The sequence below is a fragment of the Micromys minutus genome (assembly GCF_963924665.1).
Source record: "Micromys minutus genome assembly, chromosome: 9".
Taxonomy (NCBI): domain Eukaryota; kingdom Metazoa; phylum Chordata; class Mammalia; order Rodentia; family Muridae; genus Micromys; species Micromys minutus.
The window spans coordinates 41,568,319-41,594,385 of record NC_137978.1 but is presented as its reverse complement, the minus strand read 5'-3'; the positions used below and the strand labels follow the sequence as shown (position 1 = coordinate 41,594,385).

The following is a 26,067-nucleotide window of genomic DNA, read 5'->3' as shown; positions in this document are numbered from 1 at the left end:
TTTCCTGAAGGCCACACAGTGGTCCCTGCTCTGCAGTGAGGACATAAACATAGTTACCCCTGTCCCAGACTGCAGCTTACACACACAGGGTCTCTTCTGACCTGATTCCCAGAGCCTGCCTGAGCATCTATTACAGGACCAGGGCCTGGCTGGCAAGACACATCCAAGCAGACTGTGGTCAAAGCTCCACTGCTGCCCAGCTGGGAGGCCTGAGGACCCCAAGGCTTTCCTTTGCTCCCCGTATTCATTATCCAGCTACCTCTGCTCCGTGTATGGCTGAATCTTTTGCACAATGATGTCAGAATCCAGCACCCCCAGGAGGACCCCAATCTGGCGGATGAACATCCCCTTCAGCCTCTCTGTCAGCTGACTGACGTTAACATCCAAGATGATCTCCACCAGGTTGCTTTTCCTGGGATCTGAAAAGCAGGAGGATCAGTCATGGCTTTAGAAGTGGGAAAGTTAAAACAGACCTGTCACTGTATTTGCTCTGGCACAGAAAAGGAAGTGGTGACAGCAATCAGATGTCCTTCAAGTGGGAAAGACAAGGAGCACACTCCTAGCAAAGCCACAGAAGCTGCCTAGAAAGCTTCCCACTACCCTGAGAACTGAGCACCAGGATGAGGCACAGGCCAGGAGCCAGGCTTCGTGGAGGGATGGGGAGGTTAGACATTGTGGTGAATTTTGTGTCACAAGTCCAATCTGACACTGACAGGCACAGCTAAACTCTCCAGCTAACTATGTGTCAGTGTGTCTGCCTGACTTTCAGGAACATGCTGTACTTTGTTTATAAATATGGGAGGGACCCCTTCATGCACCACCCCCCAACCATCTGAACAGAGGTGTGAATGTGCAAACAGAGAGAAAGTCCAGGTAGCCAAGAAATGGCCTCAGCACCATATTGTTAAGTCTAGAACCTGGATGTGGCTATGCTTGCTGACCCGCAGACTCGGATGGAATAGTCAGGGTACACGTCTGTAGCCTGGTGGTGAGCACAAACAAGATCCTATGTGTCTCAGCTGCTGTCCTTCCTAGAGGTGAGGCAAGTGTTAAATGTCTTCCCAGGACCCTTCTCAAGACACAGGCCGTGCCTGAGGCTGGCCTAGTGGCCATCCGTCCTGCCCACGCCCATCCTTCCCTACCACAAAAACAAACTTCTGTTTAAGGAGGACATTTATTGCTGAAACCCTGGAAAGTGTTTTCGGACATTACTTCACCTTCCCTCAACTGTCTAATAAAGCCTGAGGGTCAGCTTACAAAAATAAATTGTTTTCTGCATTTCGATGCTGATGAGACATCATGACTCAAGCTATTCCTGTGCTCAGATTCCCATGGAACCCTGAGCTGCTCTCCTCAGCCACGTACAAAGAGAAAGTGCTGGGCACAAGCTCTGTCTAACACAACTGCTGTATGGCTCTGAGCAAGCCTGACCCTCTGGGGCCTGGCATCTGCTGCCCAGGATGGAGGCCTGGCAGGCTGAGCTCACCAGGCTTCACTTCCACGGTCGTCCGGTCTGTGTCACTCTCTCCCTTCGAATCTGTCACTTTCAGGTGAAACGTGTAGGTTCCCTCCACCAGGTTGGAGAGGAAGAGGACAGGATGATGGTCAGAGTGATTCAGTACCTCCTGTGGGCGGGAATGACAGGGCTGTGTTCTGGGACAGAATGTCACTCCTTTCTTGGGAGTTAGCTATTGCTTGAGCCACACACCTCTGCTGATGGGCCAGTCACGGTGCCACCCTCCACAGCTCCTGGGATCGGGAGATATAAGCCCCTGAGCACATCAGTTTGTAGACTGGCCTTTGACCTCCCTGACTCCAGAGCACAACCTCTGTTTGCTATAGAGGCTATGAGGTTAAAATAGATCCTGGAGGGTAGGATCTCCCTCTTCACCTCCCCCTTCCCAGATCACATCCTGTCACACTCACCCCTGCGGCTGGGCTTGTTTCATCTCGAGTCCACAGGTAGCTGACTATCCCCTTGTCATCTGAGGACCTTGAGCCATCCAGCTCGGCCGTGCTCGTGGGCAAGGTGACCACCACATTCCCAGCAATCTTGGCTACTGGTGGTTTGTTTATTTCTAACCAAAGAGACATCAATGAAATAATGAGACATTATTTCTGGGAAAGCAAGACACCACCTGCAAAGTTTCTGAGGAGCTTAGCACCAAGAGCACCTTAAACTGAGGACTATGTAGTTCATATCCAAGAGTGTAGGGCGAAAGCCACTGGCTCCTCAGAGGCTCCTGAGCTTCCCTCCTGTGGCTCTGAAGTAGTCCTCAGCTTTAAAGGAATTTAGAGACTAGAAATGAAGGCCAATGTGCTTAGAACCAGAAGCTCAAGTTTCAATAGTTAACCTTGCCTTTCAAGTGTACTCTTGGGGTGTCTTTTCTTGGGCTTCATAAGAGGAGAGTGTAAGCCCTCTGAGCTGCAGCCCCACAAACTCTATGGCATGGAAGTTCAGCTTGCCAGGGGGTTCCTCAGCTTAGTCATCACAATACTGTTTGAATAAATGTCACCCGCTGATGAAGTGGTTTTTCTACTACCAGCCCATGGCCTCTCCCAAGTCCCCCCCAGTCTCTGTAAAGCCAAGAGGACAAGGCAGATGTTAGCCAGAAGCTATAGTGCAGCAGCCATCCCAGCTCCTGCCAGCAGGTGTCACTGTAGCTATCAGAGAGTCACAGAAGCTTCAGGACTTAGCATAGAGGCAAAATCAAAATGCAAAGAAAACAAACGGCCAGTACTTTCTATTCCCTGTAAGAAGGAAGAGCAGGAAGGAAGCATGGGGCCATGGGGTAGGGGGCAGTCGGAGAGGGGAAGGGGGTTTAAAAGTCACCTTATAGTTACTCTCAAAGCTTGTTGAGAAAATCACAGCTGCCTTTCCCACAGACTGCGTTTCCTATTTGCTTTAATCAATCCTGTACCACATAAGACATGGCGGATGCCTGGGCTATTAGGCCCATAAGGCTGCTGCACATGCCCACAGCAAGACGCACCTTCTTTGACAATGACATTTACGGAGCTCTGGCTCTGTAGATTCCTCTCATCTTTGACAGTCAAGGTGAATACGTAAGTCCCTACTTGCAGCCCAGTCACAGTGGCGACACTGCTGTTGGCATTCTCCAGCTGTACCCCATCGGGTCCCCTAGACAAGAGAGTAATCACAGGGCGGAGTCATACCTGTCTGCTGCTCCCCTGGAAGCAGGAAGAGCAATTACTGCCTCAGCTGAGACAGGAGCAATTGTTTCCCAAACGCTGACAGAAAAATGTTTAAAAATATTCCATTTGGAGAAAATATCACTTGGTCCTAAAACACAAGCTACTTCTGGTCAGAAAAATTCCACTCATTCGCTTTTAAATCTAAGCTTGTCTTTCACATGAGCTTCTGGAGCGTTCACACCCTTCATTATTCTAGTTTGTGTAAGAAATAAAGTCCTCTGAGCTCTGTGATCAATAGGAGGTTCTAAGAATGAGGTTTCTGAAAAGCATTTCTGGGCCAGTAGTTGGTTTGCTCGTGCTACAAAGAAGCCAAATAAATATACTTGCTGTCCACACCCCTGACTCGCCCTCCACCCCATCCTGATGGGGAGTAAGGGGAGAATGCAGGCCAAGGGGGCCAAGGGCTTCTCAGGATAAAGCCCTCTTCTCTCAAGTCTTTAACACAGCCTCCTTCAGCCTTGGACAGTGCCACAAACTTCTGGCCAGCACACAGGCTAGGGTGCACACATCCAGAGCCTTGCACACCCACACATCCTTCCAACTAAGGACAACCAGAGAAAGCTCAGCTCCTAGCTCTGCCTTTGAAACTTAATACCTCTGCCCCCAGCGGCCTCTCCTGAGTCAGTCTCATCTAGGAAGCTCCACTAAGCACTATTTCCACTGCAACCACTGCCTCTGCTTGGGGGCTCATCAGGTCTGCTTGCAATCAACAGCTACGGGGACAACACAGTGAGCCAAGGGAGACTCAGCTCTTCACAGCAGCTGGGGAGTTCCTACGTAGAAATTAAAACCCTTTCCCACACACCTCCAATGCTGTAGAAAGGCCTCTCTCTCTCTCTCTCTCTCTCTCTCTCTCTCTCTCTCTCTCTCTCTCTCTCTCTCTCTCTCTCTTTTGGAAATAGAGAACATTTTCAACTTCCCCAGAATCCCTTCAGTTCATGCAGAACCCTGAATACAAGTTAAATTTCATTCTCTATGGCTCATAAAAACTGATAGAAATTTTACTAACAAGAATAGCTCAAATAGGTAATTTGGATTTAAAAAAATATAATCTTGGCTGCAGTCTTTGATGTTTGGCTAACTTAACTGAAAAACAATGTCTCTGAAGAACAGTAACACAGCATGCTTTGCTTTGCAGATGAATGTTCAATTCCTCTCAGTAGCTGCCTGCCCACCCTCAGTTAACCTTACTAGGTAATTTTGAACAGTGGCATCTTTCTGCTCCATTACCCGCTCCAACCTGCCTCTCAAGTGTAATTCAACTATGCTTTTAGCAGACAGGCTGTACCTGCAAAAGCCCAGAATCACACATCATTACCTGAGGCTAACTGATGATATACATTCTTTCTTTAAAAAAAAAAAAAATCAGAAAATCTTTCTTAAGAGTTAAGACTTGGGATTATAAACCTTTCTTTCTCAGTCTCTAGGATAGACTAGTAGGAGTCAACTGTCAGAAACAAATAAAACCTTGCTGCTCCAGAGCCAGGAATCTCTCTGCCCAGACGGGGCTCATCACTGCTCACCGGCTTTGCTCCCAAAGGTAAGAGACGACTCTCTGATCATCTGTGCTCTTGCTGCCATCCAGGGTTGTGCTGTCCACTGGCAGGGTCAGCTCTTTGTCTGGGCCTGCATCTGCCTGAGGAGGCTTGTTGTTCTCTAGGACAAAGAGATGCAGCCATCAAAAGCAACACTCCAGGTGGTAGAGGAGAGGACCCACTGAGGCATCTGCTCTGGTAGCCATGGGAACTCTGCCTCTTAGCCCAGAGCACTGCAGATATGTGGGAGAGGTGGATGCCATGGGGGACTCACAGTGAAAAAAAGACTGACTCATGTCAAACAGTTCTCAAGTCTTAACAGCTCACTCCCTATGAAATCTAATGCAGTGGGCTAAGAGGGAGGCACAGCTTTCTAGACAATGGAGGCTTTACAACAACCCTTTAAAACCAAGTAGCATTTGGTAATGGTGGGGACTCCATTTCCCAGGCCCTCACCATCACACAGTAACTAGCAAGGGCAAGGCACACACTGAAACTGAGAAGTCTTCACAGCTATGAAAGAAAAGTAAGATGAAAGGGGGAAGCCGTGGTTCTCAGGCTCTGTGGGGCAACTGCCTGCCTCTACCTCTCCACCCACAGCCCACAACACTAGCTTTTATGGCCCCAGGGCTGGCAGGATCCTGGGGAGGAGCTTACCCGGCTGCACAATCACAGTCACTTGAGCGGTGGCCTGCTGTCCTGCGGTGTCAGTCACTGTGAGCTGGTAGGTATAGTCTCCTTCTTGCATAGCAGACAGCTGCAGGGCTGGTGTTCTAACTCCCTATATGCAGAAATGTAGGCATGGGAAATGACTCCCAAGGTCACAGCAATGCACACAGTGCTTACTCAGGAAAAATGCTTCAGCCGGGTCTTTAAACCTAACTTGCTACTGGGGGCACGTCCTCGTTCAGCACAATGAGTGGCCATTGACAGGACAGCGTGAGACATTGTACTAATAACACCTTCTAAAGCCAGGTAAAACATGCCTTGTGTCATGCCTCTAGAAACCTGATGACACAGAACCCTTCCTGCCTATCAAAAGGAACATTATAAACAATTGGAGGAAAACCTCCAACACAGGAGATTCCTATAGAAAAACAGCAAAACCTGGTGGGCTAGGGCTGAGTTCTGCTTGCAGGGATTTGCTTGGCCTGTAGTGCTGAATGTTGGAAAACTCCACCCACGTCTCATTTCTGTCTGCTCTTAGCAAGACTGTCAACTAGTACTAAGACCAGATCTCCATGGGACGGTAGCCAACAGGACCCAGGAAGCAACAGATTCCTACTCATCACAGCCTGGCCAAGGTTACTCTACTTACTTAAGTGCCTTGTTTATTTTACAGGCTTCTGGGAGGATATCTTGTAGCTAGAAGATCTACTCCATTGAGCTTATAAAGTGTTGCACATTGGTGGCATCTGTGTAGTGTGACTCTGGATTGGGTCACCCATAAGAGAAAAGTTTCTTACCTAGCCTCCTAAAACTAAAAGTTTCAGATAATCTCTTAATCAAAGGCCTAAACATTTCACTGACCATCAATTTTCTGAACTTGTTTGGGGTTTAAAAAAATCTAAATGTACAAGGCAGACTTTGGGAATAAAATGGGGCAGAGATAAACTCTGAGTAAGTGACAAAATCCAGAGACTCCCTGTCTCCTGAGAGAGAGAAGGTATAAGCATGCCCTCCTACCTGCATCTCCACCACCTTCCCTTTGCTGCTCGGGCTGAGTGACCACTCATAGCTGCTGATGCCATGGTCATCGGTGCTCTGGTTTCCCAAGAGGGTAATGGAGTTTTGAGGCAGGGTGATCACTTGGTTGGGGCCCGCATTGGCCACGGGAGGGTAATCCACAGCTTTGTTCACAGTTAGGCTGGCAGTGGCGGAGTCGGCAGCCCCATCAGAGTCAACAACAGTTAAGCTGTTGGTAGAGGACAGGAGGGCTGGCTGTCAGGATAATACCAAGGTGGCAGTTCCCCCCTTCTAACCAACCTGCTGCACAGCAAATTACGGCTAGAGCTAAAACCGACTAGACCTCCCTGTGCACCAGGCCAAGTTCCAAGTGCTTTCTATCTAACTGAACACCCACACAAGCTCTGTAAAGTCTAACCTTCATGCTTCTCTACACCCGTAAGAGAGTAAGAGTAAGTTGCCCACAGACATATAGCTGGACAGACAGTGGTGGCTTCAGGATCTGTAAGCCAGGCCCTAGGTCCCAGCAGCAGTTTGTGCAGCTGCCTGCGTCTATCCATGTGCTGAGGCCTTCTAAGTGTTGCAGAGTATGATCATGGATACCAAAGCCCAGGCATACCTTGCCCAGCCCAGGAACCCATTGTTAAGCAGGAAAAATCCCTGGCCTCCATTCCTACAGAGCTCACAGACAGCACAGCACTCTGCCTGCAGCAGGCTGTGCTCCATTCATCTGCTTCAGCCATGTGCACATCACAAAAATGCATGTGGACATGCTGGGCGTGGAGCTCTGAGACAGACATGAAGGCCGGCTCCAGCAAGGCGGGAGCTTGAGATGGCAAGGAATGCTCCTACGCAACATGCCCACAGTCTGCAGGGAGAGGCAGGATTCGAAAGGAAAATACTCTTTTCTAAGAGCAGACTTCCACCTGAACGGTGCCTTCCAGCTGTAGTCTAAAGCCTCTCACGCCACCTCAGAATGTGAGTGGAAGCGAGCAGAGGTTGGGGATCCTTCCATTTGCTGACAGAAAGAGAAAACGCTTTGAAAAAACGTGCAGCTTGTTTAACTCTCACCAGCAGCCTCAGACAGAGCCAGGCTTCTGTGGGGCTTCCTTCCAGTCTTGCCTTTAACCTGTGGTCTGTAGTGCATTCTGGGTATTGTAGCCTTTACAAAAAGGCATAGATGCTTGGACTCTTAAACAAGCTCAAGTACTGGACCAGAGGATCATAGTACCTCTTTCCCAGCCCCCTGACATCACAGGTCTGTGATTGCTGATGTGCTACAGACACACAAGCCATTGCCATTCTGACTATTCTGGAAGGGCCCCTGGCGGGCCTTCAGAGACCCTAGAGAACAGGCTGCAAGGCTGGAGCAAACCAACACCATGTAAAAGCATGAGAGAGAAGATACGCAACAATCAAACAGAATCAACATGCTAATTAAGGCCACTCATATATCATAAATTTAAAAAGCGTCTTTTCCTACCCCATCTACCCCAAAGCTGTAGGTTACCGCTGTGGTGAAAAGCTCAGACTCTGAAGTGTGACCTTGGGCAAGTTACTTAACTGCCTTGTGCCAAAATTACCTGCTCTGTAAGATGAAAACAACCAGAATTCCCGTTTGAAGGATTAAATGAGATATAGTGTGGTAAGAGATCAGAAAAGCACTTTGGACATGATACATGTCCAAAATGGTCATTACTGTCACCTTTGGCTTTGTTTGGGTTTACTTTGTTTTGTTTTGTTTGAGATGGTCTTGCCATTTAGCCCAGTATGAGGTCCCTGCTTCAGTCCCCCAAGTTCTGTGGTTACAGGTCTGTGCCACTGGGTTCAGTTTTGTCATTATTTTTAAGAAGTACCAACCTAGCTCAGGGTAAATTCTATATTAAGTGGAAAAGTTCTAAGAAACTTACGATAAACATCAACTCAAAATTCCTATTTAAGCCAATGTCAGGGCTTCAGGCTACACTGGAAACCGCTGTCCCTCCTAAGAGCTAGTGAGAACGCCCCAAGTAAAGCCAGGGCTGTGCTAAGACATCAACTCCATATTACCAACAGTGTCTAGAACTCAGTAACCTTAGACCCATGGAGAACAGACACCACGGATCTATCTCACACACACACACACACACACACACACACACACACACATATACACCTACCATTGTGTGATTCATGCCTGTGTGTGAGTGTATGAATGTGTGTGTAAGTATGTGTGGAATATGTGTGTATATAAGTATGTGTGTGAAAGTGTGTTAGTATGTGTGTGTGAGCATGCATGAGTATGAATGTGTTGAGTGTGAGTTTGCATGTGAAAATGTATGCGTGTGTGTGTGTGTGTGTGTGTGTGTGTGTGTGTGTTTCGGGGTGAAGTGGGATGAGCTATGGCTTAAGGATTAGAAAGTCTTTGGGCCTCTGTATGACCTCAGAGGTTACTAAATGCGAACAGATATCTACATAAACTGCATGGTACTCATTACAAGTACACCATGACATAAATGACACAAACATACTGAGTGCCCTAAGGTAGCCTAAAGCCTCAGTCATAAACACATTCTAAATGTCAATGCTAATTCTTGAAAGGATTTTCTTTCTTTTTTTTTTTTTTCCAAATCAAATTTTTCAAAAAGTTCCAATAAAGAAAGATTCCAAAAATCACCTTCAGACTGCTAGGGAAAAGTAAAGCCTGCCAGGTGTGGTGGTGCACACCTTTAATCCCAGCACTCAGGAGGCAGAGGCAGGAAGATCTCTGAGTTCAAGACCAGCCTAGTCTACAGAGAGAGTTCCAGGACAGCCAGGGATACAGAGAAACCCTTTTCTTGAAAAACCAAAAAAGAAAAGAATAGAAAGCATCTTACACATAAAAAGCATTTCCCAGAGGGGGAAAAAAACTTGTAGATGTCAGTGGCAAGAAGACAGAGAAAATGGGTCCTTCCTAACACATAAATCCTGGGAAGATGTTTAGAAAAAGAATGTAGAGGTTCTACAGAGATTATCCCTAAAAAACATCACTATTGTAACCACTCACATGGCTGAATTCTCCACCAACCCCAATGCAAATTGATATTTTCAGTCACTCCTACGAGGTCAGCTTGAAGCTGAATCCTAATTTACCTGAAGGTGTAGTTCCCAGGGACGAGCTTACTTAGTTTCAGAATGGCTGTGTCTTCAGAGATCTTCTCTTCTCTCAGGGGCCCCTTCAGCTCCTCCCAGTGGAACTGGACGATCTTATCGTCATCCGTGCTCTCTGAATCACAAGGAAGACCAGTTACAACAGAATACCAGGCCTCAAGCTGGAAAACATAGTTAGAGACTCTCTCCAAAGCAGTTTTTCCCCAGGAATACTGGGTCAGTTGGCCTCTTATGAATGTTCCTGTATCATTTACTAAGGACTCTAACTTAGGAAATCTTAAGTTAAAATGCGATTGTATAAAAAGGAAATGATTTTAAATACATAAAAAATATTGAAATCTCAGTTTAAAAGAAATGAAAATTAAAATAATTCTTTGAGCATACTTTTTAACATTGGATACTGGTTTAAAAAAAAAAGAGTTCAGGCCATCTCAATGGCTATCACAATGGCTCAGCAGACTTGCCACAAATCTGACCATCTGAGTTAATCCCCAGACCTCGTGTGGAAGGCAAAAACTGACTGCAAGTCACCCTCTGACCTCCAATGTGTGCACTACCTTCCTGTAGCATATACAATAAGAAAATGCAATAAAAAATTCTTACGTTTCACATTATGGTAAAAGTGTAGAGAAAATGGCCTCACATTAGCTGAATTGATAACACCTCATTGCTCTGTGCAAAGTACTTTGACAACAACTATCTTTGCTTCTGCACTAGTTCTAAAAATGTATCTTACAGATACACCTCTGTGTGTTAAACATCTTGCTGGTGATTATTTATGGTAGTGCTGCTCATCATAAAAATGAAAGCAATCTAAACAGTCACCAGCAGACACTCAGACTAGCCCGCCACCATCCCAGGACATTGTATACTCAGCAGAAGTCATCTTTGAAAAGGGCTATGAACTTCATGCCCTGATTAGAAAAACCCTCCATACAGAGAGATTAGGTCATCATAAGTGATGGTGCATGTGATATGTGGCTGTGTGAATAAAGGGAAAGATGCTGTGTGCGAGGCTTCCAAATATGAAGAAAAACCAGCAAGGACACAGGCAGCAATGCCACTGGCTTTCTGGAGACTGGAAGACACTCCCTTCATGGTGTCACTACTCCAAACTGAAAAGCAACAGGTGTTATCTGAACCCTTCTCTCCTTCCTCTGACACCTGTTTCTTCCTGGTCCCTTCCTCTTAGCAGAACCAGTGACATAAAATGCTTAACCTTTTGAGCATCCTATGCCAGCGTAGGAGCTACCTCAGCCAAAAAAAAAATCATGTCTGCACCAAGACAGGCAGCAGGGAGGGGACTGAGCAGATCGGAGGACAGAGCTGAACCAACCTGAGCACTTTGGGCTGGGGCTAGTTTTTATTCTGTTTCCCAGTGCTGGGGACTAAGCCATGTCTTGTGCATGCTAGTAAGACACTGCATCCCTGAGCCACACCCAGAGCTCCAGATACCTCAGTCCATGGTCAAAATTAATAAAGAGAAGGGGCTGGAGAAAGGAGAGCTCCAGAGCACATTCTGCTCTTCCAGAGGACCAGAGTTCAGTTTCCAGCACCCATCTGTAACTCCGGCTGTGTCTAGGGAATGGGGTGACTCTGGTGTCCTTGAGCACCTGTACTCATGCGCACACACCATGCATAATTAAAATAATGAAAATAAATCTTCAAAAGTCATTAAAACAAAACCAAAAGGAATATAGTCCCAGGCATGGTATACAGTGAGCCTCTCTCTTCAAGAGCCCAACAACAGCCTTTGGGCAGTGATGGCTTTGAATATTCCTAGGGCAGCCCTCTTAGTTACTGATGTAGCCAAGAATTTGATTTCTACAACCAAGAAAGGAAACATCTAAGCAAATATGAAAACCAGACACTTTCAACTAAAGTAATTCTAAATGTATGCCCAATCCTGTTTTCTCTGAGTAGAAATGTTACTTCAAGCAAGATTTTAACTGTGGCCTGACTGGAAAATTTCTAACCAGTTGCTCTGCACGGCCGACCTTTGGGTAACACAGTTAGAAACAAGTAGATCATGGACGAGGCTGGCCCCAGAACTCACAGAGACCACATTGCACAGCCCTTAGATACTCACGGCTGCCATCAATGACGGTAGAAGTGGTTGGCAGCGAGATCTCCTGGAACTGAGGTGACACCACAGCAACAGGAGGCTGATTCTTACGGGGCTCTTCAAGAAAATGACCCAAAAAAGAAATTGGGAGAGAAAATTTAAAATTGTAGGAGGAGTAGGTCATGTCTGTGTTGATTACAAGTTTGTACTTTCACATAGAGTTTCTCTGTGTAGCCCTGGCTGTCCCAGAACTTGCTCTGTAGACCAGGCTGCCCTGGAAATGTGAGACACCTGATCAGGCCTGTTCTAAACCTGATTGTTTCTAAGGCCATGCTAGCACTGAGCCTGCTAGCTAGGTAGTCTGGACTGACCTTCAACTCAACTTCCTAAGAGCTAGACTGAAATAAACACATCACTACCCCCTGCCCCGTGCATTCTTTCAGTGCTTACGTGTATCAAGTTTATGGAAAGTTCCGTGGGTAGCAATCACTACAACTACATGGCCAAGACATGAGCACTAACACCTTAGCAAGCAAAGCATCCTTTGGCACAGCCTGCTACAGATGCAGTGACCTCTCAACTGTCCAAGATGACCGTGTGAGGACCACAAACCCTCTAGTCCACCTAAGTGAGTGCAGAACTACTTCCTTCTTGTTGATACGCAACCAGAGAGTCTTCGTGCTGAGCCTAAGTACATGCATACCCTTTATGTTTCTCCAGCCATGCTGAGCATGGCACATGACCCCCCCATGCTATCAGCACCTCTCTCTCCACTGAGCTCTAGTCCTAGTCTGCAGCTCACACATTCAATGTCTGGTGAAGCTTATTTTAGGTTCGGAGCTCAAGGAATAAAAATCTGTAGCACCAGCACAAGAAGGTGGCATCAATCTGTACCGGAGCAGGCAATCATCTCCAGCTTCTTTGAAATGTCTGTCCAAGCACCACGTCTAGTGCCTTGCTGTTGTCCTGTGCTCTACCAACAGGCTGGTTTTAAAAGAACCACGGTATGGATTCAGGATTGAGTTTCCATGTGGGAGAGAACTGGTAGTTTTAAATGAGGAACTCTGACTTCTGGAAGTCACTTAACCAGCTCTTCTGTGTGATTTTCCATAGTTTCCAGCTTCCTTAGGTTTCTTAGTTACAACACACTATCTCCCAGCCCTGTCCACTTGGGGTTTCTGGTAGGCAGGTAGCTTTGGTAGCTCTGGCTTTAGGGTACAGAGCAGTGACCACTGCTTCTGGGCCCAACACCATGCATGCACTTTGCTACAATTGCTACGCTGGACTAGAAACTGCCCAGTAAATAGACTATGACCCCACCTCCACTCCCACCAAGAATAGGGATCTAAAAGCCTGAGGTCAAAGCTCTATGATAGGAGTCCTGCAGAGGGAGCCAGCCATGGGAGTTACCTGGCTTCACCGTCACATTCACGTAGCCTTCCCCATGGGCATTCTGGCCATCCACAGTCACCTTGAATTCATACAGGCCTGGAGTCAGCTGACAAGGGAAGACAAGACCCTTTAGAGAAGGGCACCGGAGCTGTACTTTGGGCAGCAGAGTACCTGAACCCTCCCTGCTGGACCTGCATTCTTTCCTTGCCCTATTTTCAAAGTGGAAACAAGTACACTAGCTAAAGGATTAAAGATGGGTTAAGTTAATAAGAAACACATCTTTTTTAAAATGTGGTTTTTATTACTGGCTACATCTAGAACAGAAGGGTTTCAATTTCCCTATACTCCCATTTTCTTCTCAGAGGAACCACTAAAGATCAAACCACCCCACTTCACAGTCATCAAATTTAAAAATCATGGCTTCAAAGAAAAACATCTTATTTTATTAAAAATAAAAACAACAAATGGGGGAGTTGCTGGAGAGATGGCTAAGTAGTTAAAAGCATTGACTGCTCTTCTAGAGGACTTGAATTCAATTCCCAGCACCTATATGGCAGCTAATAACTGTCTGTTAACTAGTTCCAGGGGATCTAACAACCTCTTCTGGCTTCCTTGGGTACCAGGCATGCAAGTGATACACATACATACATATATACATACATACATACATACATACATACATACATACATACATACATATGCAGGCAAATCACACACACACAGATGTGCGCGCGTACACACACACATACACACACACATACACACACACACACACAAAACCTTAAAAAGAACACAAAATCAAATAGGCTGGTAGTGGTGGTACACACCTTTACTCCCAGCACTCAGGAGGCAGAGGCAGGTAGATCTCTCAGTTCAAGGCCAGCCTGGTCTACAGAGAGAGTCCCAGGACAGCCAGGGCTACAAGGAGAAACTCTGTCTCTAAAAACCAACAAAACAAACAAACAAAAAAAAATCAAGCAAACAAACAAATTAAATGGTTGCTAAAATCTGATTTTCCCTTCCAATTTCTGCTAACTGTACAAACAACACAAAGAGGGGCACAATAAAGCCACTACGGTCTCACATCCCACATGCTGTGTTTAGTGTTGTCACAAACAAAAATCAGTTTTATCCAGATCATTTCTTTTTTCTGTTGTTATTGTTGCTTGATTAGTTGGTTTGGTTCATCTTTTTGAGACAGGGTTTCTCTTTTGTAGCCCTGGCTGTCCTAAAACTCGAAATGTAGACCAGGCTGGCCTCAAGCACCCAGAGATACCTCTGCCTTCTAAGGGATGGGATTAAAGGCATGTGCCAGCACCCCTGGCTTCAGCTCACATCGCTGTCACTGCCCCAGCCAAACTTCACTGGTATTGGGGTCTAGCTAAAAACTTAAGGTATCATACTTTCTATAATTCTGTTCACTAAGTGCAAATGATGTTCCTGGTAATGATATAATCTCTTTAACATTCATTCATTTTCATGACTATAGAACAGTGCATGAATATATGTATCATAATCCACACAAGCATTCCACATTGTTAGATACTTGGGTTGTTTCCAAGTTCTTCCTGTTATGATTAAAATGAACATCATGAGAGAAAAAAAAGATTTTCTTTTTTTTCCATTTTTTTTGGATGAATACTAATCAGCCCATCTCTTCTCCCCAGCCTCCCCTCTGTCTTGCTCCTTCCTTGTCCTCTGCCTTCCCTGCTTTGAAGAACAGCACACCCCTGAATTCCGACCTTGTTCCACACGCTCTCTCTGGCAGACCTTAGCTTGACTACAGTTTCAATTTTAGGCAGATATATGAGTTCATCCCTTGAACCAGACTCATCTCCTGCTCTCCAGTCCTCTCTGCCGGCTGCTAATAGATCAAGTCCACCCAGGGCCTCATATGTGCCAGTCACAGCTTTAAATGAGTGAATCATCTGTAACTGCTTCAAACATGGCTCCCCCCTGGCTTCCTCATCCCCCAGCATTCCCACCCAGCATCCCAGGTCCATCCACTTGCCCAAATCCATACTGCCTGTGACTAGGTTCTCCATTCTTTCATCACAGTGGTTATGAATGAAAACATGGCCTCAGAGGAAGGTTCTAGATGGGACTAACCACTTTATGGCTTTGCAAACTCTGACCAAACATTTTCTTTTTAAATATTTTTATTTGTAAAACAGAAATTAATACCTATTAGCTTGAGATTTTATGTCAATAAAAAGTAATCATTAAGTAAAACAATTAGCAACATGTCTGCAACATGGTCTGAACAGACTAGATTGCTTTTTGTTTTAACTTTTTATTTCTGGGTTTTTAATTCAGGATAATATCATTTCCTACCTAAATTTGTCAATAGATTTCTCATTCTTCTTCCCACTTTGAGTCTTATCTCCACTGAGCTGTGGAAGGCTGTATTTCTTAACTGGAAATCTGAACATGTCTCACAGGTTCTCTGCTCTAAGGGAAGACTCAGTGATAAAGCCAATGAGACGGCCAGCAGGTAAAGGTACCTGACAGCCATACACATAAAATAAAAAGCAATGGGGAGATTCAAAGGCATGCAAAGCTCTGCCACCAGGGCCTGCTCCTCTGCTGCTGGCTTGTGCCTCTCTCTTCACGTGCTGGACTGTGTAGCAGTCCTTCCTCCACAGGTGCTGCCTCCGAGAGTCGGGCCCAGGGCTTCTTTTGCTAGAGTATTCGCCTTCAACCCTTTACACAGGAAGTAGCCCCTGTCATGACCCAAGTTACCTCTAAGAGACACACTGTAAGTCACAGGCCTTTAGGTGCCCCATCACTGACCATGAACCCTCTGCTGTAATTACCCTCTTCTTGGGTCACCTAAGCTCTCCTGTTCTTGACTATTAAGATTATGACTTTGGCCAGATGTGGTGAAGTATGCCTTTAGTCACAGCCCTCCAGAAGTAGAGGCAAGGGGATCTCTGATAGCCTGGTCTACTTAGAGATACTATGATAATTCACTGGGTAATCAGTCCTGACTGGCTGCCACAGCATGCAATGAGCTGCCACTGGATGCAGGAAATGTTGGGCCAAAGACCACAAACACTTATTGTATTGCTCATAAGTACTCTGAATTCCCAAGGGACTGCATCAGCAGAGAAAGTCATGTGGACACAAATAACCTCGCTCAGCTCTGGAATTCTGAAGTGCGTGTGCCACCTCACAGAGCTGTTGAGTGTATATTTTCAGCCATCAGTACCATACTGGTACAGTCTTCTCACCAGCAATGAAAATTTGAGAATTATATGCTAAACAAACACTGGCTGTCCGCCATGGTGACTTTTTGAAGGCTTCACAACTGAAAGACTGTTTCCAACTTCAGTGTGAACAGGAAACTCGGTATTCTCTGTTTCCGAAAATCACCTCCTCTCCCCTTCCTCAGCAAGTAAAGGAGACAGACTCACCTTGGACAGTTGGAGGCTCTGAGAATGTTTCCTCTCCACCTCTCCACTGTAGTCTGTAGGATGAGTGATCAGCTGCCAGTCGTAGGTGTAGGTTTCTCCTATAGAAGGGCAGTTAGAAAAACCATGCAAACACGCACCTACACACAAAGGCTGCCAATAACAAATCGCTCCCACAGCCTGCCAATAGCAAACCTCCTTTAAGTCCTGACAAAGTCTTAGTTTTAAGATTCTACCCCAAAGCCTGGAGGGAAGCCAAAGCGTTTTCCTGAGAGCCCTAGGTACAGCCAAGGTCTCTCATATTTTCAGGACAGTGCTCTTTCTGCTTCATACCCACCCGTCTTCAAAAAAAACCCAGATTGTTCATGGTGTGTTTCTCACTGAAAATACATAAATATATGTCCTACCAAGAACTACAGATGAACTCATTGGGAACAAAGGTCATTTTCTTACAAAACTTCTTTTGCAACAAAGAACAGCAAAGACTTCTAAATAACATGGTTCAAAAATAGCTTTCTACAGAGTGCTAACAATGCTCGGCTAGCTGAGGTCATCACACCCTGGTGAGTTAAAAGAGCTGCTTCATTCCTGCTGAGCTAAATAACACACTGCAGAAGATGGAAGGGCATGGCCCATTTAAAACAGGCCTCACTGAAATTAATTAAGATCAAATGAGGCATTAAATGGTCCTGTCTGTAGCTTACACTGTCACTGCATAGCATGAGAAGGACCCTGGGATCCCTGTGGAATCCCCCAGTAAAGGGACAAATACATTTCTAGTTGGAAAAGGTGGATGAGGTAGAAGGGTTAGTTTTCACTCAAGAGAGAAAACAAGTCACAAATGTTTAGCAAAGCTCAGCCATACTTTTACTTAATGAACTCCAGTACTGAATTTAGTGCCCAAAGCCTAATCCTCCAAAACCTAAGAAGAGATTTTTATTTTATAAGCCTTCTTCCATAAAACTAGCATGATTTTGGCCTGTTGCCATCCCTAGCTATTCTCAAATATGCATGCACAAAAGTCAAGTCTGAAGGCAGAGAAGTGATAGCCAGGACTCATGCTAAGAGATAATCCTTCAAACTGTAATTTAAAAAAAAAAATCCCCACACAGCAAACACATTCACAATGGTTTGGGAACTGATAATTTTATTAAAAATTTTCATAAAAATTTTATCAAAAGCTAAAATAGACTTCAAAAGTTAAAAAGGATGATATCCCTACTCAGAGAACCTCAAGGAATGAACTATGCAGCGCAGGCAGAAGTCCACCCTTGGGTAGGAGTGGAAATGCATATAGGACGTGTAGACAGAATGCTGGCTCTTGGTCCAGGGCAGGGATTTTGAAGCCAGACCTTCCCAGATGACAGAGGTCCTGGTGGGTAGGCTGCCACAGGCAGAAGAGGGTGAAGAGGAGGATGAAGAGTGAGGTCCAGTCTCAGTGGCCCCAACTTTAAAGTATAATTATCTACTTCAGAGACCCATAAACCCTATTCAGGGAGTTTGAAAGAAGTGTGTGTTTTGGAATGCTGATCTGCAACCTGACAGGAACTCAGAGAAATATGCACAAATACAAGATGGAAGAACACTGTAGAGCAGGGCCTGACTTCCACAGCAGAACAAAGTGTGGAGCTACTTAAGGAAGCACTTTCCTCACCTCATCTTCAAGGGTGACTAAACTCATTCACCTGGAACTAAACACTCAAAGGAAGCAAAGGTTGAGCTTTTCATTCCTATAGCTTCAGACTGAGATATAAAAAATAAAGTTTTTAGGGGCTCTGAGACGCCTCCAAAATACCCATTTTTGAGAAAGTAAACAAGGACAGAATTTACTGGCTGACAGCCACAAGGTCTCATAGAAAAGTCCAAATATACATCATCATCACCCTAAACCCCTCAAAGTTTTTGAGAATGTATAAACAAGGTTCTGAAAATGTAAAAACAAAGTTTTAATAGACAGGCCAGGCTATGCTGACTAAACTGAGTTAAGATAAAACAATTCTCAGAAAAAGACCCTCTACCCCTCCCAGTGATAAATTACGAAAAAAACCACCAGGAGTCAGCCTGCCCCTGCCTGACCACCCAGTTCCTCCTCCCTTGGCCCCTTTCCCAAGGCCAAGCACAGAGTGAGATGAAAAAAAATGACTAACTGAGCCAAGAACTACCCCTTGAGTGGGGCTGGCCAATGCCTGATCATTTGTCCTAAGTTCCACCAATGAGAGTAAGCCAATTTCTCTGAAATCTGCCAGCTGTAAAAATTAAAAGATGTGTGCTTTTTGAGTTTGTGTTGACTCTCCCTGTGAGGATGAGCAACCCCATGTACATGGAATTAAACCTCTTGTTATTACAGTGGTCTGTCGTCTAATTGTGTTCTGTGGGTCGAGTTCCTGAGCTAAGACTCCTCGGGTTCTTACAAGACCTCATGCCTGCCTTTAATCCCAGCATGTGGGAGGCAGAAGCAGATGGATCTCTATGAGTTCAAAGCTAACTTAGTCTACAGAGTAAGTTTCAGGACAGCCAAGGCTATACAGATAAATCCTCTTTCAACAACAACAACAACAAACAAAGAAACAAACAAATGGCGTGGCAGGAGAGATGAATACTCATTTTTAAAAAATGAAATATACAAAAAATAAAATCCAACCCAGGTATAAGACATCCAGGAAAACTAGGACACTATGAAAAGATCAAATCTATGAATGATAGATATAGAAAAAGGAGAAGAGACCCAGGTCAAATACATAGAAAGTATTTTAACAAAATCATAGAAAAATTTTGGAACTTATCAAGGTACAAGAAGCATACAGAACACTAATGGACTGGACCAGAAAAGAAATCCCCCATGACACATGGTAATGAAAACACTAAATGTACAAAACAAAGAAAAAAAATTAAATCTACAAAGAAAAAAGTCCAAGTTATGTGTAAATGTAGGCCTATCAGAATAATACCTGACTTCTCAGTAAAGACTCTGGAAGCCAAAATGGCCTGGACAGAATCTGTTCTACTAACTCTGAGAGACCACAGATGCCAGCAAAACCATCGATCATAATCAATAACAACAAAAAAATTTCCACAATAAACCCAAGCAAGCAATTTCTATCTACCAATCCAGTTCTACAAGACCATTAAAACTTCAGTCTGAAGAGGCTAACCACACCCAACACGACACAAGGAATACTCACAGAACAGTAAATTAAAGCTTGAGGGGAGGGCACTATAACTACAAAATAGCAATAATCAATAAACACTGTTCATTGAGAACTCTTAATGTTCTTGATTCCCCAACAATAAAGACATAGACTATCAGAATGGGACAGAAAACAGGATCCATCTGTCCAGTGCATCCAAGAAACACATCTCACCATCAAAGACTGTTATCATGGCAGGTTAAAAGGATAGAAAAGGGTATTCTAAGCAAAGGCACCTAAGAAGCAAATAGGTGTAGTCATCTTACTATTCACACACACACACACACACACACACACACACACACACACACAGCACCAAGGAATCAAAGCAGAAGAGATAGAGAAGGACACTACATACCCATTAAAGAAAAAAAAATCCACTGAGAGGATATTTCAATTCTAAACATTTATAAACCAAACATAAAGGCACTCAGTTCATAAAAGAAACATTACTACAGCTAAAACAGAACTGATGCACACCGAGCTCACAGACACTGTGGCAATGTGTACAAAATCTGCACAGGGTTATGACAGATGGAGTCCCAGAACTGAAAGAGGAAAGTAGACACAGGTCTCTTCCCTAATCAAGAAACTAACTTGGCAAAGAAAAAAAGTCAGTTTTCACCAATGGAGTCTCCTGAGTATATCACACTAAGGGTAAACCCCAGACCCAGGAGTAGTTGGCAAACACAAAATAAACTCAATGGTATTTTTATGGACTTCTTGATTCAGTTTGCTTTGTTTTGGGGGCACTTTTTGCTTATTGGTCTTTTGCTTGTTTTCTTATCTTTGTGGGGCTTTTTTGTTGTTTCTTGTTTGGGGTTGTTTTTTTTTTTGTTTGTTTGTTTTATTTTGTCTGCTTTTGCTTTTGAAAAGGAGAGGGGAAAATAAGAACATAAAATTGGGTGGGTGGGTGGAGAGATCAGGAGGAATTGGAAGAGGGGCTGTAGAAAAAAAATCTTTTCAATTGAAAAGAGAAATTGAGTGAATTGATAGTGAAATGTCATTTCAAGAGCAATAACACACAGTGGAACAGGGATCCAGCTCTCAGAAGTATACTCTGTACAAACGCACTATTTAGTATCAGACTCCCGCATTAAGAATGCTGAATTCGGGCTGGAGAGATAGCTTAGGGGTTAAGAGCACTGACTGCTCTTCCTGAGGTCCTGAGTTCAATTCCCAGCAACCACATGGTGGCTCACAACCGTTATAAGATCTGGTGTCCTCTTCTGATGTATATGTAGCAGACCACTCATACCTTAAAAATAAAAAAAAAATAAAAAAAAAAAAAAAAGAATGCTGAATTCAACCAGGTACACACCTTTGATCTGAGAACTTGGGAAGCAGAGGAAGGTGAATCTCAATTAATTCAAGGCCAACCAGGCCTACACAGTGAGGTTCTGTCTCAAAAAAAAAACAATTTTTTTAAAATGAATTTTCATTATTTTTAAATGATGTGTTATGGGTGTCTGTGGGGTGGCATGTACAGAGTGTAGGGCTGGAGAGATGCTCAGTGGTTAGAGCACTGACTGCTCTTCCAGAGGTCCTGAGTTCAAATCCCAGCAACCACATGGCGGGTCACAACCATCTGTAATGGAATCTGATGCCCTCTTCTGGTGTGTCTGAAGACAGCGACAGTATACTTACAGAAAGAAAGAAGGGAAGAAAGAAAGAAAGAAAGAAAGAAAGAAAGAAAGAAAGAAAGAAAGAAAGAAAGGAAGGAAGGAAGGAAAGAAGGAAGGAAAGAAGAAAAGAGGAAAGAAAGAGAAAATAGATACTAATACTATAAGGTTTTAAACAGTGAATTTATCACCAACTCATTTATGTAACTTACAAATATAAATTTCATGTGCCATGTTGAAGTTTGTGCTTTTTCTTTAAAATCTTTTTGTTAAATTTACCTCTCCACTATGTGTCTGTCTATGTGTCTGTGTCTGTGTGTGTTTGTGTGTTTGTATGCATTTGTGTGTGCATGTGTATGTGTCTGGCTGTGTGTGCGGCAGTCACTGGACAATTAGTAGGTGTTAGTTCTCTCCTTTTACCATGTGGGCTGTGGGACTTACCTTGGGTTATTAGGCTTGGCAAACCCATTATTCACTGAACCATTTTACCAGCCCTGTCTTTCAATTTGGATCCACTGGAGCTTGAGCTACAGACAGTTATGAGCTGACATGTGGTTGCTGGGAATTGAACTGAGGACCTCTGGAAGAGCAGTGATGCTCTTAACCGCTGAGCCATCACTCCAGCTCCTGACTTTTTAAGTAACAAATCTATATTAGCAGTGCTCTTGAATACTCTCTAGTTCTACATCTTATATTCCAGTTGTCTAGCTAAAATAAACAGGTTAATCTGAATCTCAGTTCCTTCATCTTCTCCTAACCAAGTGTTTGACCATTGAGTTATATCCCAGCCTTGCTATTCTTCTTTATATGGATACAACACAATCTTATATAAAAGATTAACACTACCTTGACCCTAGAAGATTGTAGCTGTGTCATGTGTGTGTCAGTAGGTGGCAGAAAGGACAGAGGCTGAATCTACACTGTGTGCTTTGACCTGTAAAAAGCTGTCCTGAGATGACCACCACTCTGGTGGTGGCTTGGACAGGGAGCTAGCCTATGATGGCCACCAATCAGAAGTTGCACAGGCCTAGCGGCGTAGACCATGGTTGAGACCATCCTGTCCCACGGCACCGTAAAGAATGAGTGGGCACAGCACTCCTGCAGTCACTCCTGAGAGGATCCCAGACACTCGGAGACCCTGGAAGCCACCAAGAGGAGCACATAGCGGTGGAGAAATGGAAGAGAGGGAAGGAGAAGCAGAGGGTGTGGAGGCAGAACTAGAGACTGGAGGGTAGTGGAGAACAGCCTGGTGTGAGGAGCCAGTGATGCCACCTGGAACCATGGTGGGGTCTTGGCCTGTGCTGACACTGGGAGCCACATCTGGGCCAGTGGACTCCTTAGTGAGGCCCACCACCCAGGGCCACGTGGATGTCTGAGGGCTGTGCAGAACTGGTCCTACCCCTCACCTAGGCATCCTAGGAGAGCTCGTCATGTCCCTTGCTGGCTGTAGTACTCGAGCAGGCCCTGCACCTCACCTGGGCAGCAGGGTAGAGCTGGCTCTGGTATAGGGGTTGCTGGTGAGCCAGCCGTGAGTGCATAAGAGTGAGAAAGCCGGGCTGATGGGTTCAGATGAGACCTCTCATGCACTCTTGGCTTCAACTGTCCTACCCCAACATCTACCCTATGGAGGAACTGCTGGGGCACATGAAGAGCCTGGTCCTACAGATCCAAAGCTATAGGGTCTCCATGACACAGGGCAACAACAGGACACCTGAGAGGAGCCCCAGTGAGGACCAGTATCGACAAGTAGCAGAAGCCAGAGGCCTCTTACCAGACCAATGAGTCATTGCAATGAACATTTGTAAGCAAAGAAGTGTGGATAAAATCACACTGTGACACACTATAGCTTCCGAAATGAGATTTTAGAGGGGGTTGCAAGGATGGAGGGCAAGTACGAGGGCGGGGGACATGAGTGGGCTTGGAGTGCATGATGTGAAGTTCAGAAAGAACTAATCAAAAGTTTTTAAAAATGAAAATAAAGATGCTTACTAAAGAGGATCAGCTAGACAATGGACAAGGTCACATATATAATATTAGCCTTTAAGCTAACATTTTAAATAGGCTTTATGGCCCTATCTTTACTGAGAAATAAAAACTTGGGAGTAATTTGCCTAAATAATTAGGATTTGCACTAGGATTTGACACAGGTGTGACATCAAAGCTTACAGGACCAGGCTGGAGGGGCAGCGCTACGGTGAAGCACTTACTTATCTAGCTTATGTGGGACCCAGCACTGCTAAAAACACAGCCTCTGATCTCCAGGTGGGCGGAACATTGCCTTCTGTGCCCATACAGATGTGTGCCCAGGCAGATGTGAGCCCACATGTACATCCCATCCGCACAGGGCTGTTGCAAAAGCAAATGAACTGAGGCTTATGGATACCAATGCAAACTGAAATGTTTCCCAAAAAGGATGCCTTACCTGGCTCTGGTTCTGGGAGAACGAAGGCATTTAATTGAACTTCATTCTTAGGCAGGGTGATCTGGACGCTCTTCCCAGCAGACACCACCAGTTCCTTTACACCTGGAACAAAAACAGCAGCACTGTGCACAGCAGCACATCTGGACTACGTGTCTCCCCTTCCCGAGTCGTCCTCAGCCACCATCTTCACCCGCTACTTGTCTAGTCTCTAATCCCTTGAGTTTGATTCTGTGCTCACTTTTCCACTGGAAAGGGTCTCTCAAGGTCATCAGTGAGCTGCTGCTTAGCAAATCTAAAGAGGAGTGTAAATCCACCTGTCAGGCCGGTAGCCCTCACTCCTGCTCACTGCCCCACCTTGAAGCACTTCACGGCAACACTAGACTCAGTGTCCCGATTCCTTCTCCACTGTACATCACCTCACATGGGTCTCCAGATGTGCTTCATGTGCACTACTTGCCAAAGAATTCAAATTCCCTTTCAATGACACTTTTATTGGGTGAAGGCTTTTTAAATAAGATATAAAATAACAAAGGCAGATGTCAGTCAGAAGGCTTGCCTTTCTTTTGCAATTGCTACAACTACTGACTCATTGTTCACAGTCAACATTATCCCTCAGATTTTGAATTGCTCTCCCTCTTGTGCCCCATTCACTCCAGACCGTCCGATCTTGCTATGACACACACATCCATCTTTCTAAAATGCCCACAGTGCTACTCTCCTACTTGAGACATGGTTCTGACACTATTTCTCACCCATCTCCTATGTGTTTGAGTTTCTCAACATTGGCATTATTGATATTTTATACCCAACAATGGTTGAGGGCTGGGGAGAGCAGACAGTTCAGACAACAGAAAACCATTGATTCAGTCTTATTCCTCTGGCAATAACTGTTTACTTGCTATGAGGCCTCAATTCAGAGCAAACAACAGGCTAGTCAACTCATATTCCAAGGCTGGAGTGGAAAGGGCTTCCTGGGCAAATGGGAAGCTTGAGACTTCTCTGTCTCTGCTAGGAAACATTGCACTTAGAGAAAAATGAAACCATCCTTTATGAAAGCTGCAGCTTACAGCTGTCCAGGGAGAGGGAAAACAAGCTCTCTGGTATAACTCTAAGGGGTTGGGGGAGGAGAAAAGAAAAAAGGAAGCCATTATACTCAGGGGAAGTATAAATGACCAAAGCTAGCTAGTCAATACAGCACAAGCCAAATCCTTCAGTAACACAGACGATCTTTAGGCATTGTCTGAACACAGAAAACACCTGCTGCTTCAGGACTGGACTATCTCAATGCCATGTTCTATTATCAGCACAGGAGAGCCTGGGAAATGGAGAATGGCAAAAACTGTGATCACTGGTTTTGTTTTGCCCCTGATATTTTTGGGGTCACCCATTAGCCACTGATGAACTATCTCTACCTACTACCTCAGCTCTGCCCCACAAAGCAGACTTGTTAAGGAAGTTCTAGGTCTAAGCTCCTCTCTGTAGTTGCTTTGGAAATAAAGATCTTCCGAGAAGGTGGGTGCAGCAGCGCTAGCGTCCTGCCGGCTCTTCAGTAAGAACCACTCATCAAATCTTCCCCCACTATGGTTTTGCTTGTTCCTTTGTTTTAGATGGTCTCAAGTAGCTCAGGCTTATAGCAAACTGACAGACGAGGATGACTTAAATTCATGCTTCTCTTATTTCCACCCCCAAGATAACAAGTATGCACCACCACACCTGGCACCTTTAAGTCCCAGCAGAACCTGGCTCTGAGAAAATGAGCTCCATCAAGTCCCCCAAGTTGGGCAGCTGGTGACTTAGGGATCTGGGGCTTCAAAATCCACATTTTCAGAGGCACAGACAGGGCTATTTTGTTCCTAACATACAGCAGCCAGGCATACCTCCTCTGTTCTCTTCTCTAAATGGTAGCATTTTAATCAAATACTCCATGACCTCTCATTTCCAAGCACAGGAGCCGAGGACTTACCTGGGTGTGGTGTTGAAGTGCTCTGGGAAGAGGCCTGGGGTGTGGGGGTAGCATAGCTGTAGGAGGGGGCCACTGGAAGAGGGGTCTCAGTTGGACTGTGCTCAGTGCTTTTTACTTGCTGAGTACTGGCTGCAGGACTGGAGTGCTCAGATGGTTCAGGATGGACGGACACAGTCTTGGGCCCCTCAACAGTCTGTGTAATGTGGTTACTGGTGAAGGAACTGGGAACTGTAACAGCTTTTTGGACCTAAAAAGAAGTATCAGAGATGAACTGCAGCAGGCAAAAACCAGACTCCCAGGGCCAGCTGGGCTTTCGAAATGATATCAGACACTGAAGAAATTAATCTTACCACTGAAATTCAAATAGTGTTAAATTTGCAGATAAAAACTCATTGGCAGAATTCTGCCAGACATGTGTAAGTGCTGGGTTTGGTCC

At 45.0% G+C, this 26,067-nt stretch overlaps 1 protein-coding gene across 2 annotated transcripts in view; it reads right to left on the bottom strand.

Moving 5' to 3' along the window:
- The window catches only part of KIAA0319L (KIAA0319 like), a 91,858-nt gene that overhangs the window by 10,342 nt on the left and 55,449 nt on the right, over positions 1–26,067 (bottom strand). For both annotated transcript variants that reach the window (XM_080921567.1, XM_080921566.1), the window contains exons 4-16: positions 25,632–25,878; positions 23,669–23,770; positions 16,440–16,537; positions 13,042–13,129; positions 11,656–11,748; positions 9,549–9,681; positions 6,438–6,666; positions 5,409–5,532; positions 4,740–4,872; positions 2,994–3,142; positions 1,927–2,078; positions 1,487–1,625; positions 260–419 (exon numbers count right to left, since the gene is read on the bottom strand). In XM_080921567.1, coding sequence (XP_080777693.1) covers positions 260–419; positions 1,487–1,625; positions 1,927–2,078; positions 2,994–3,142; positions 4,740–4,872; positions 5,409–5,532; positions 6,438–6,666; positions 9,549–9,681; positions 11,656–11,748; positions 13,042–13,129; positions 16,440–16,537; positions 23,669–23,770; positions 25,632–25,878 — 1,847 coding nt within the window. The remainder of the gene's footprint in view (positions 1–259; positions 420–1,486; positions 1,626–1,926; positions 2,079–2,993; positions 3,143–4,739; positions 4,873–5,408; positions 5,533–6,437; positions 6,667–9,548; positions 9,682–11,655; positions 11,749–13,041; positions 13,130–16,439; positions 16,538–23,668; positions 23,771–25,631; positions 25,879–26,067) is intronic.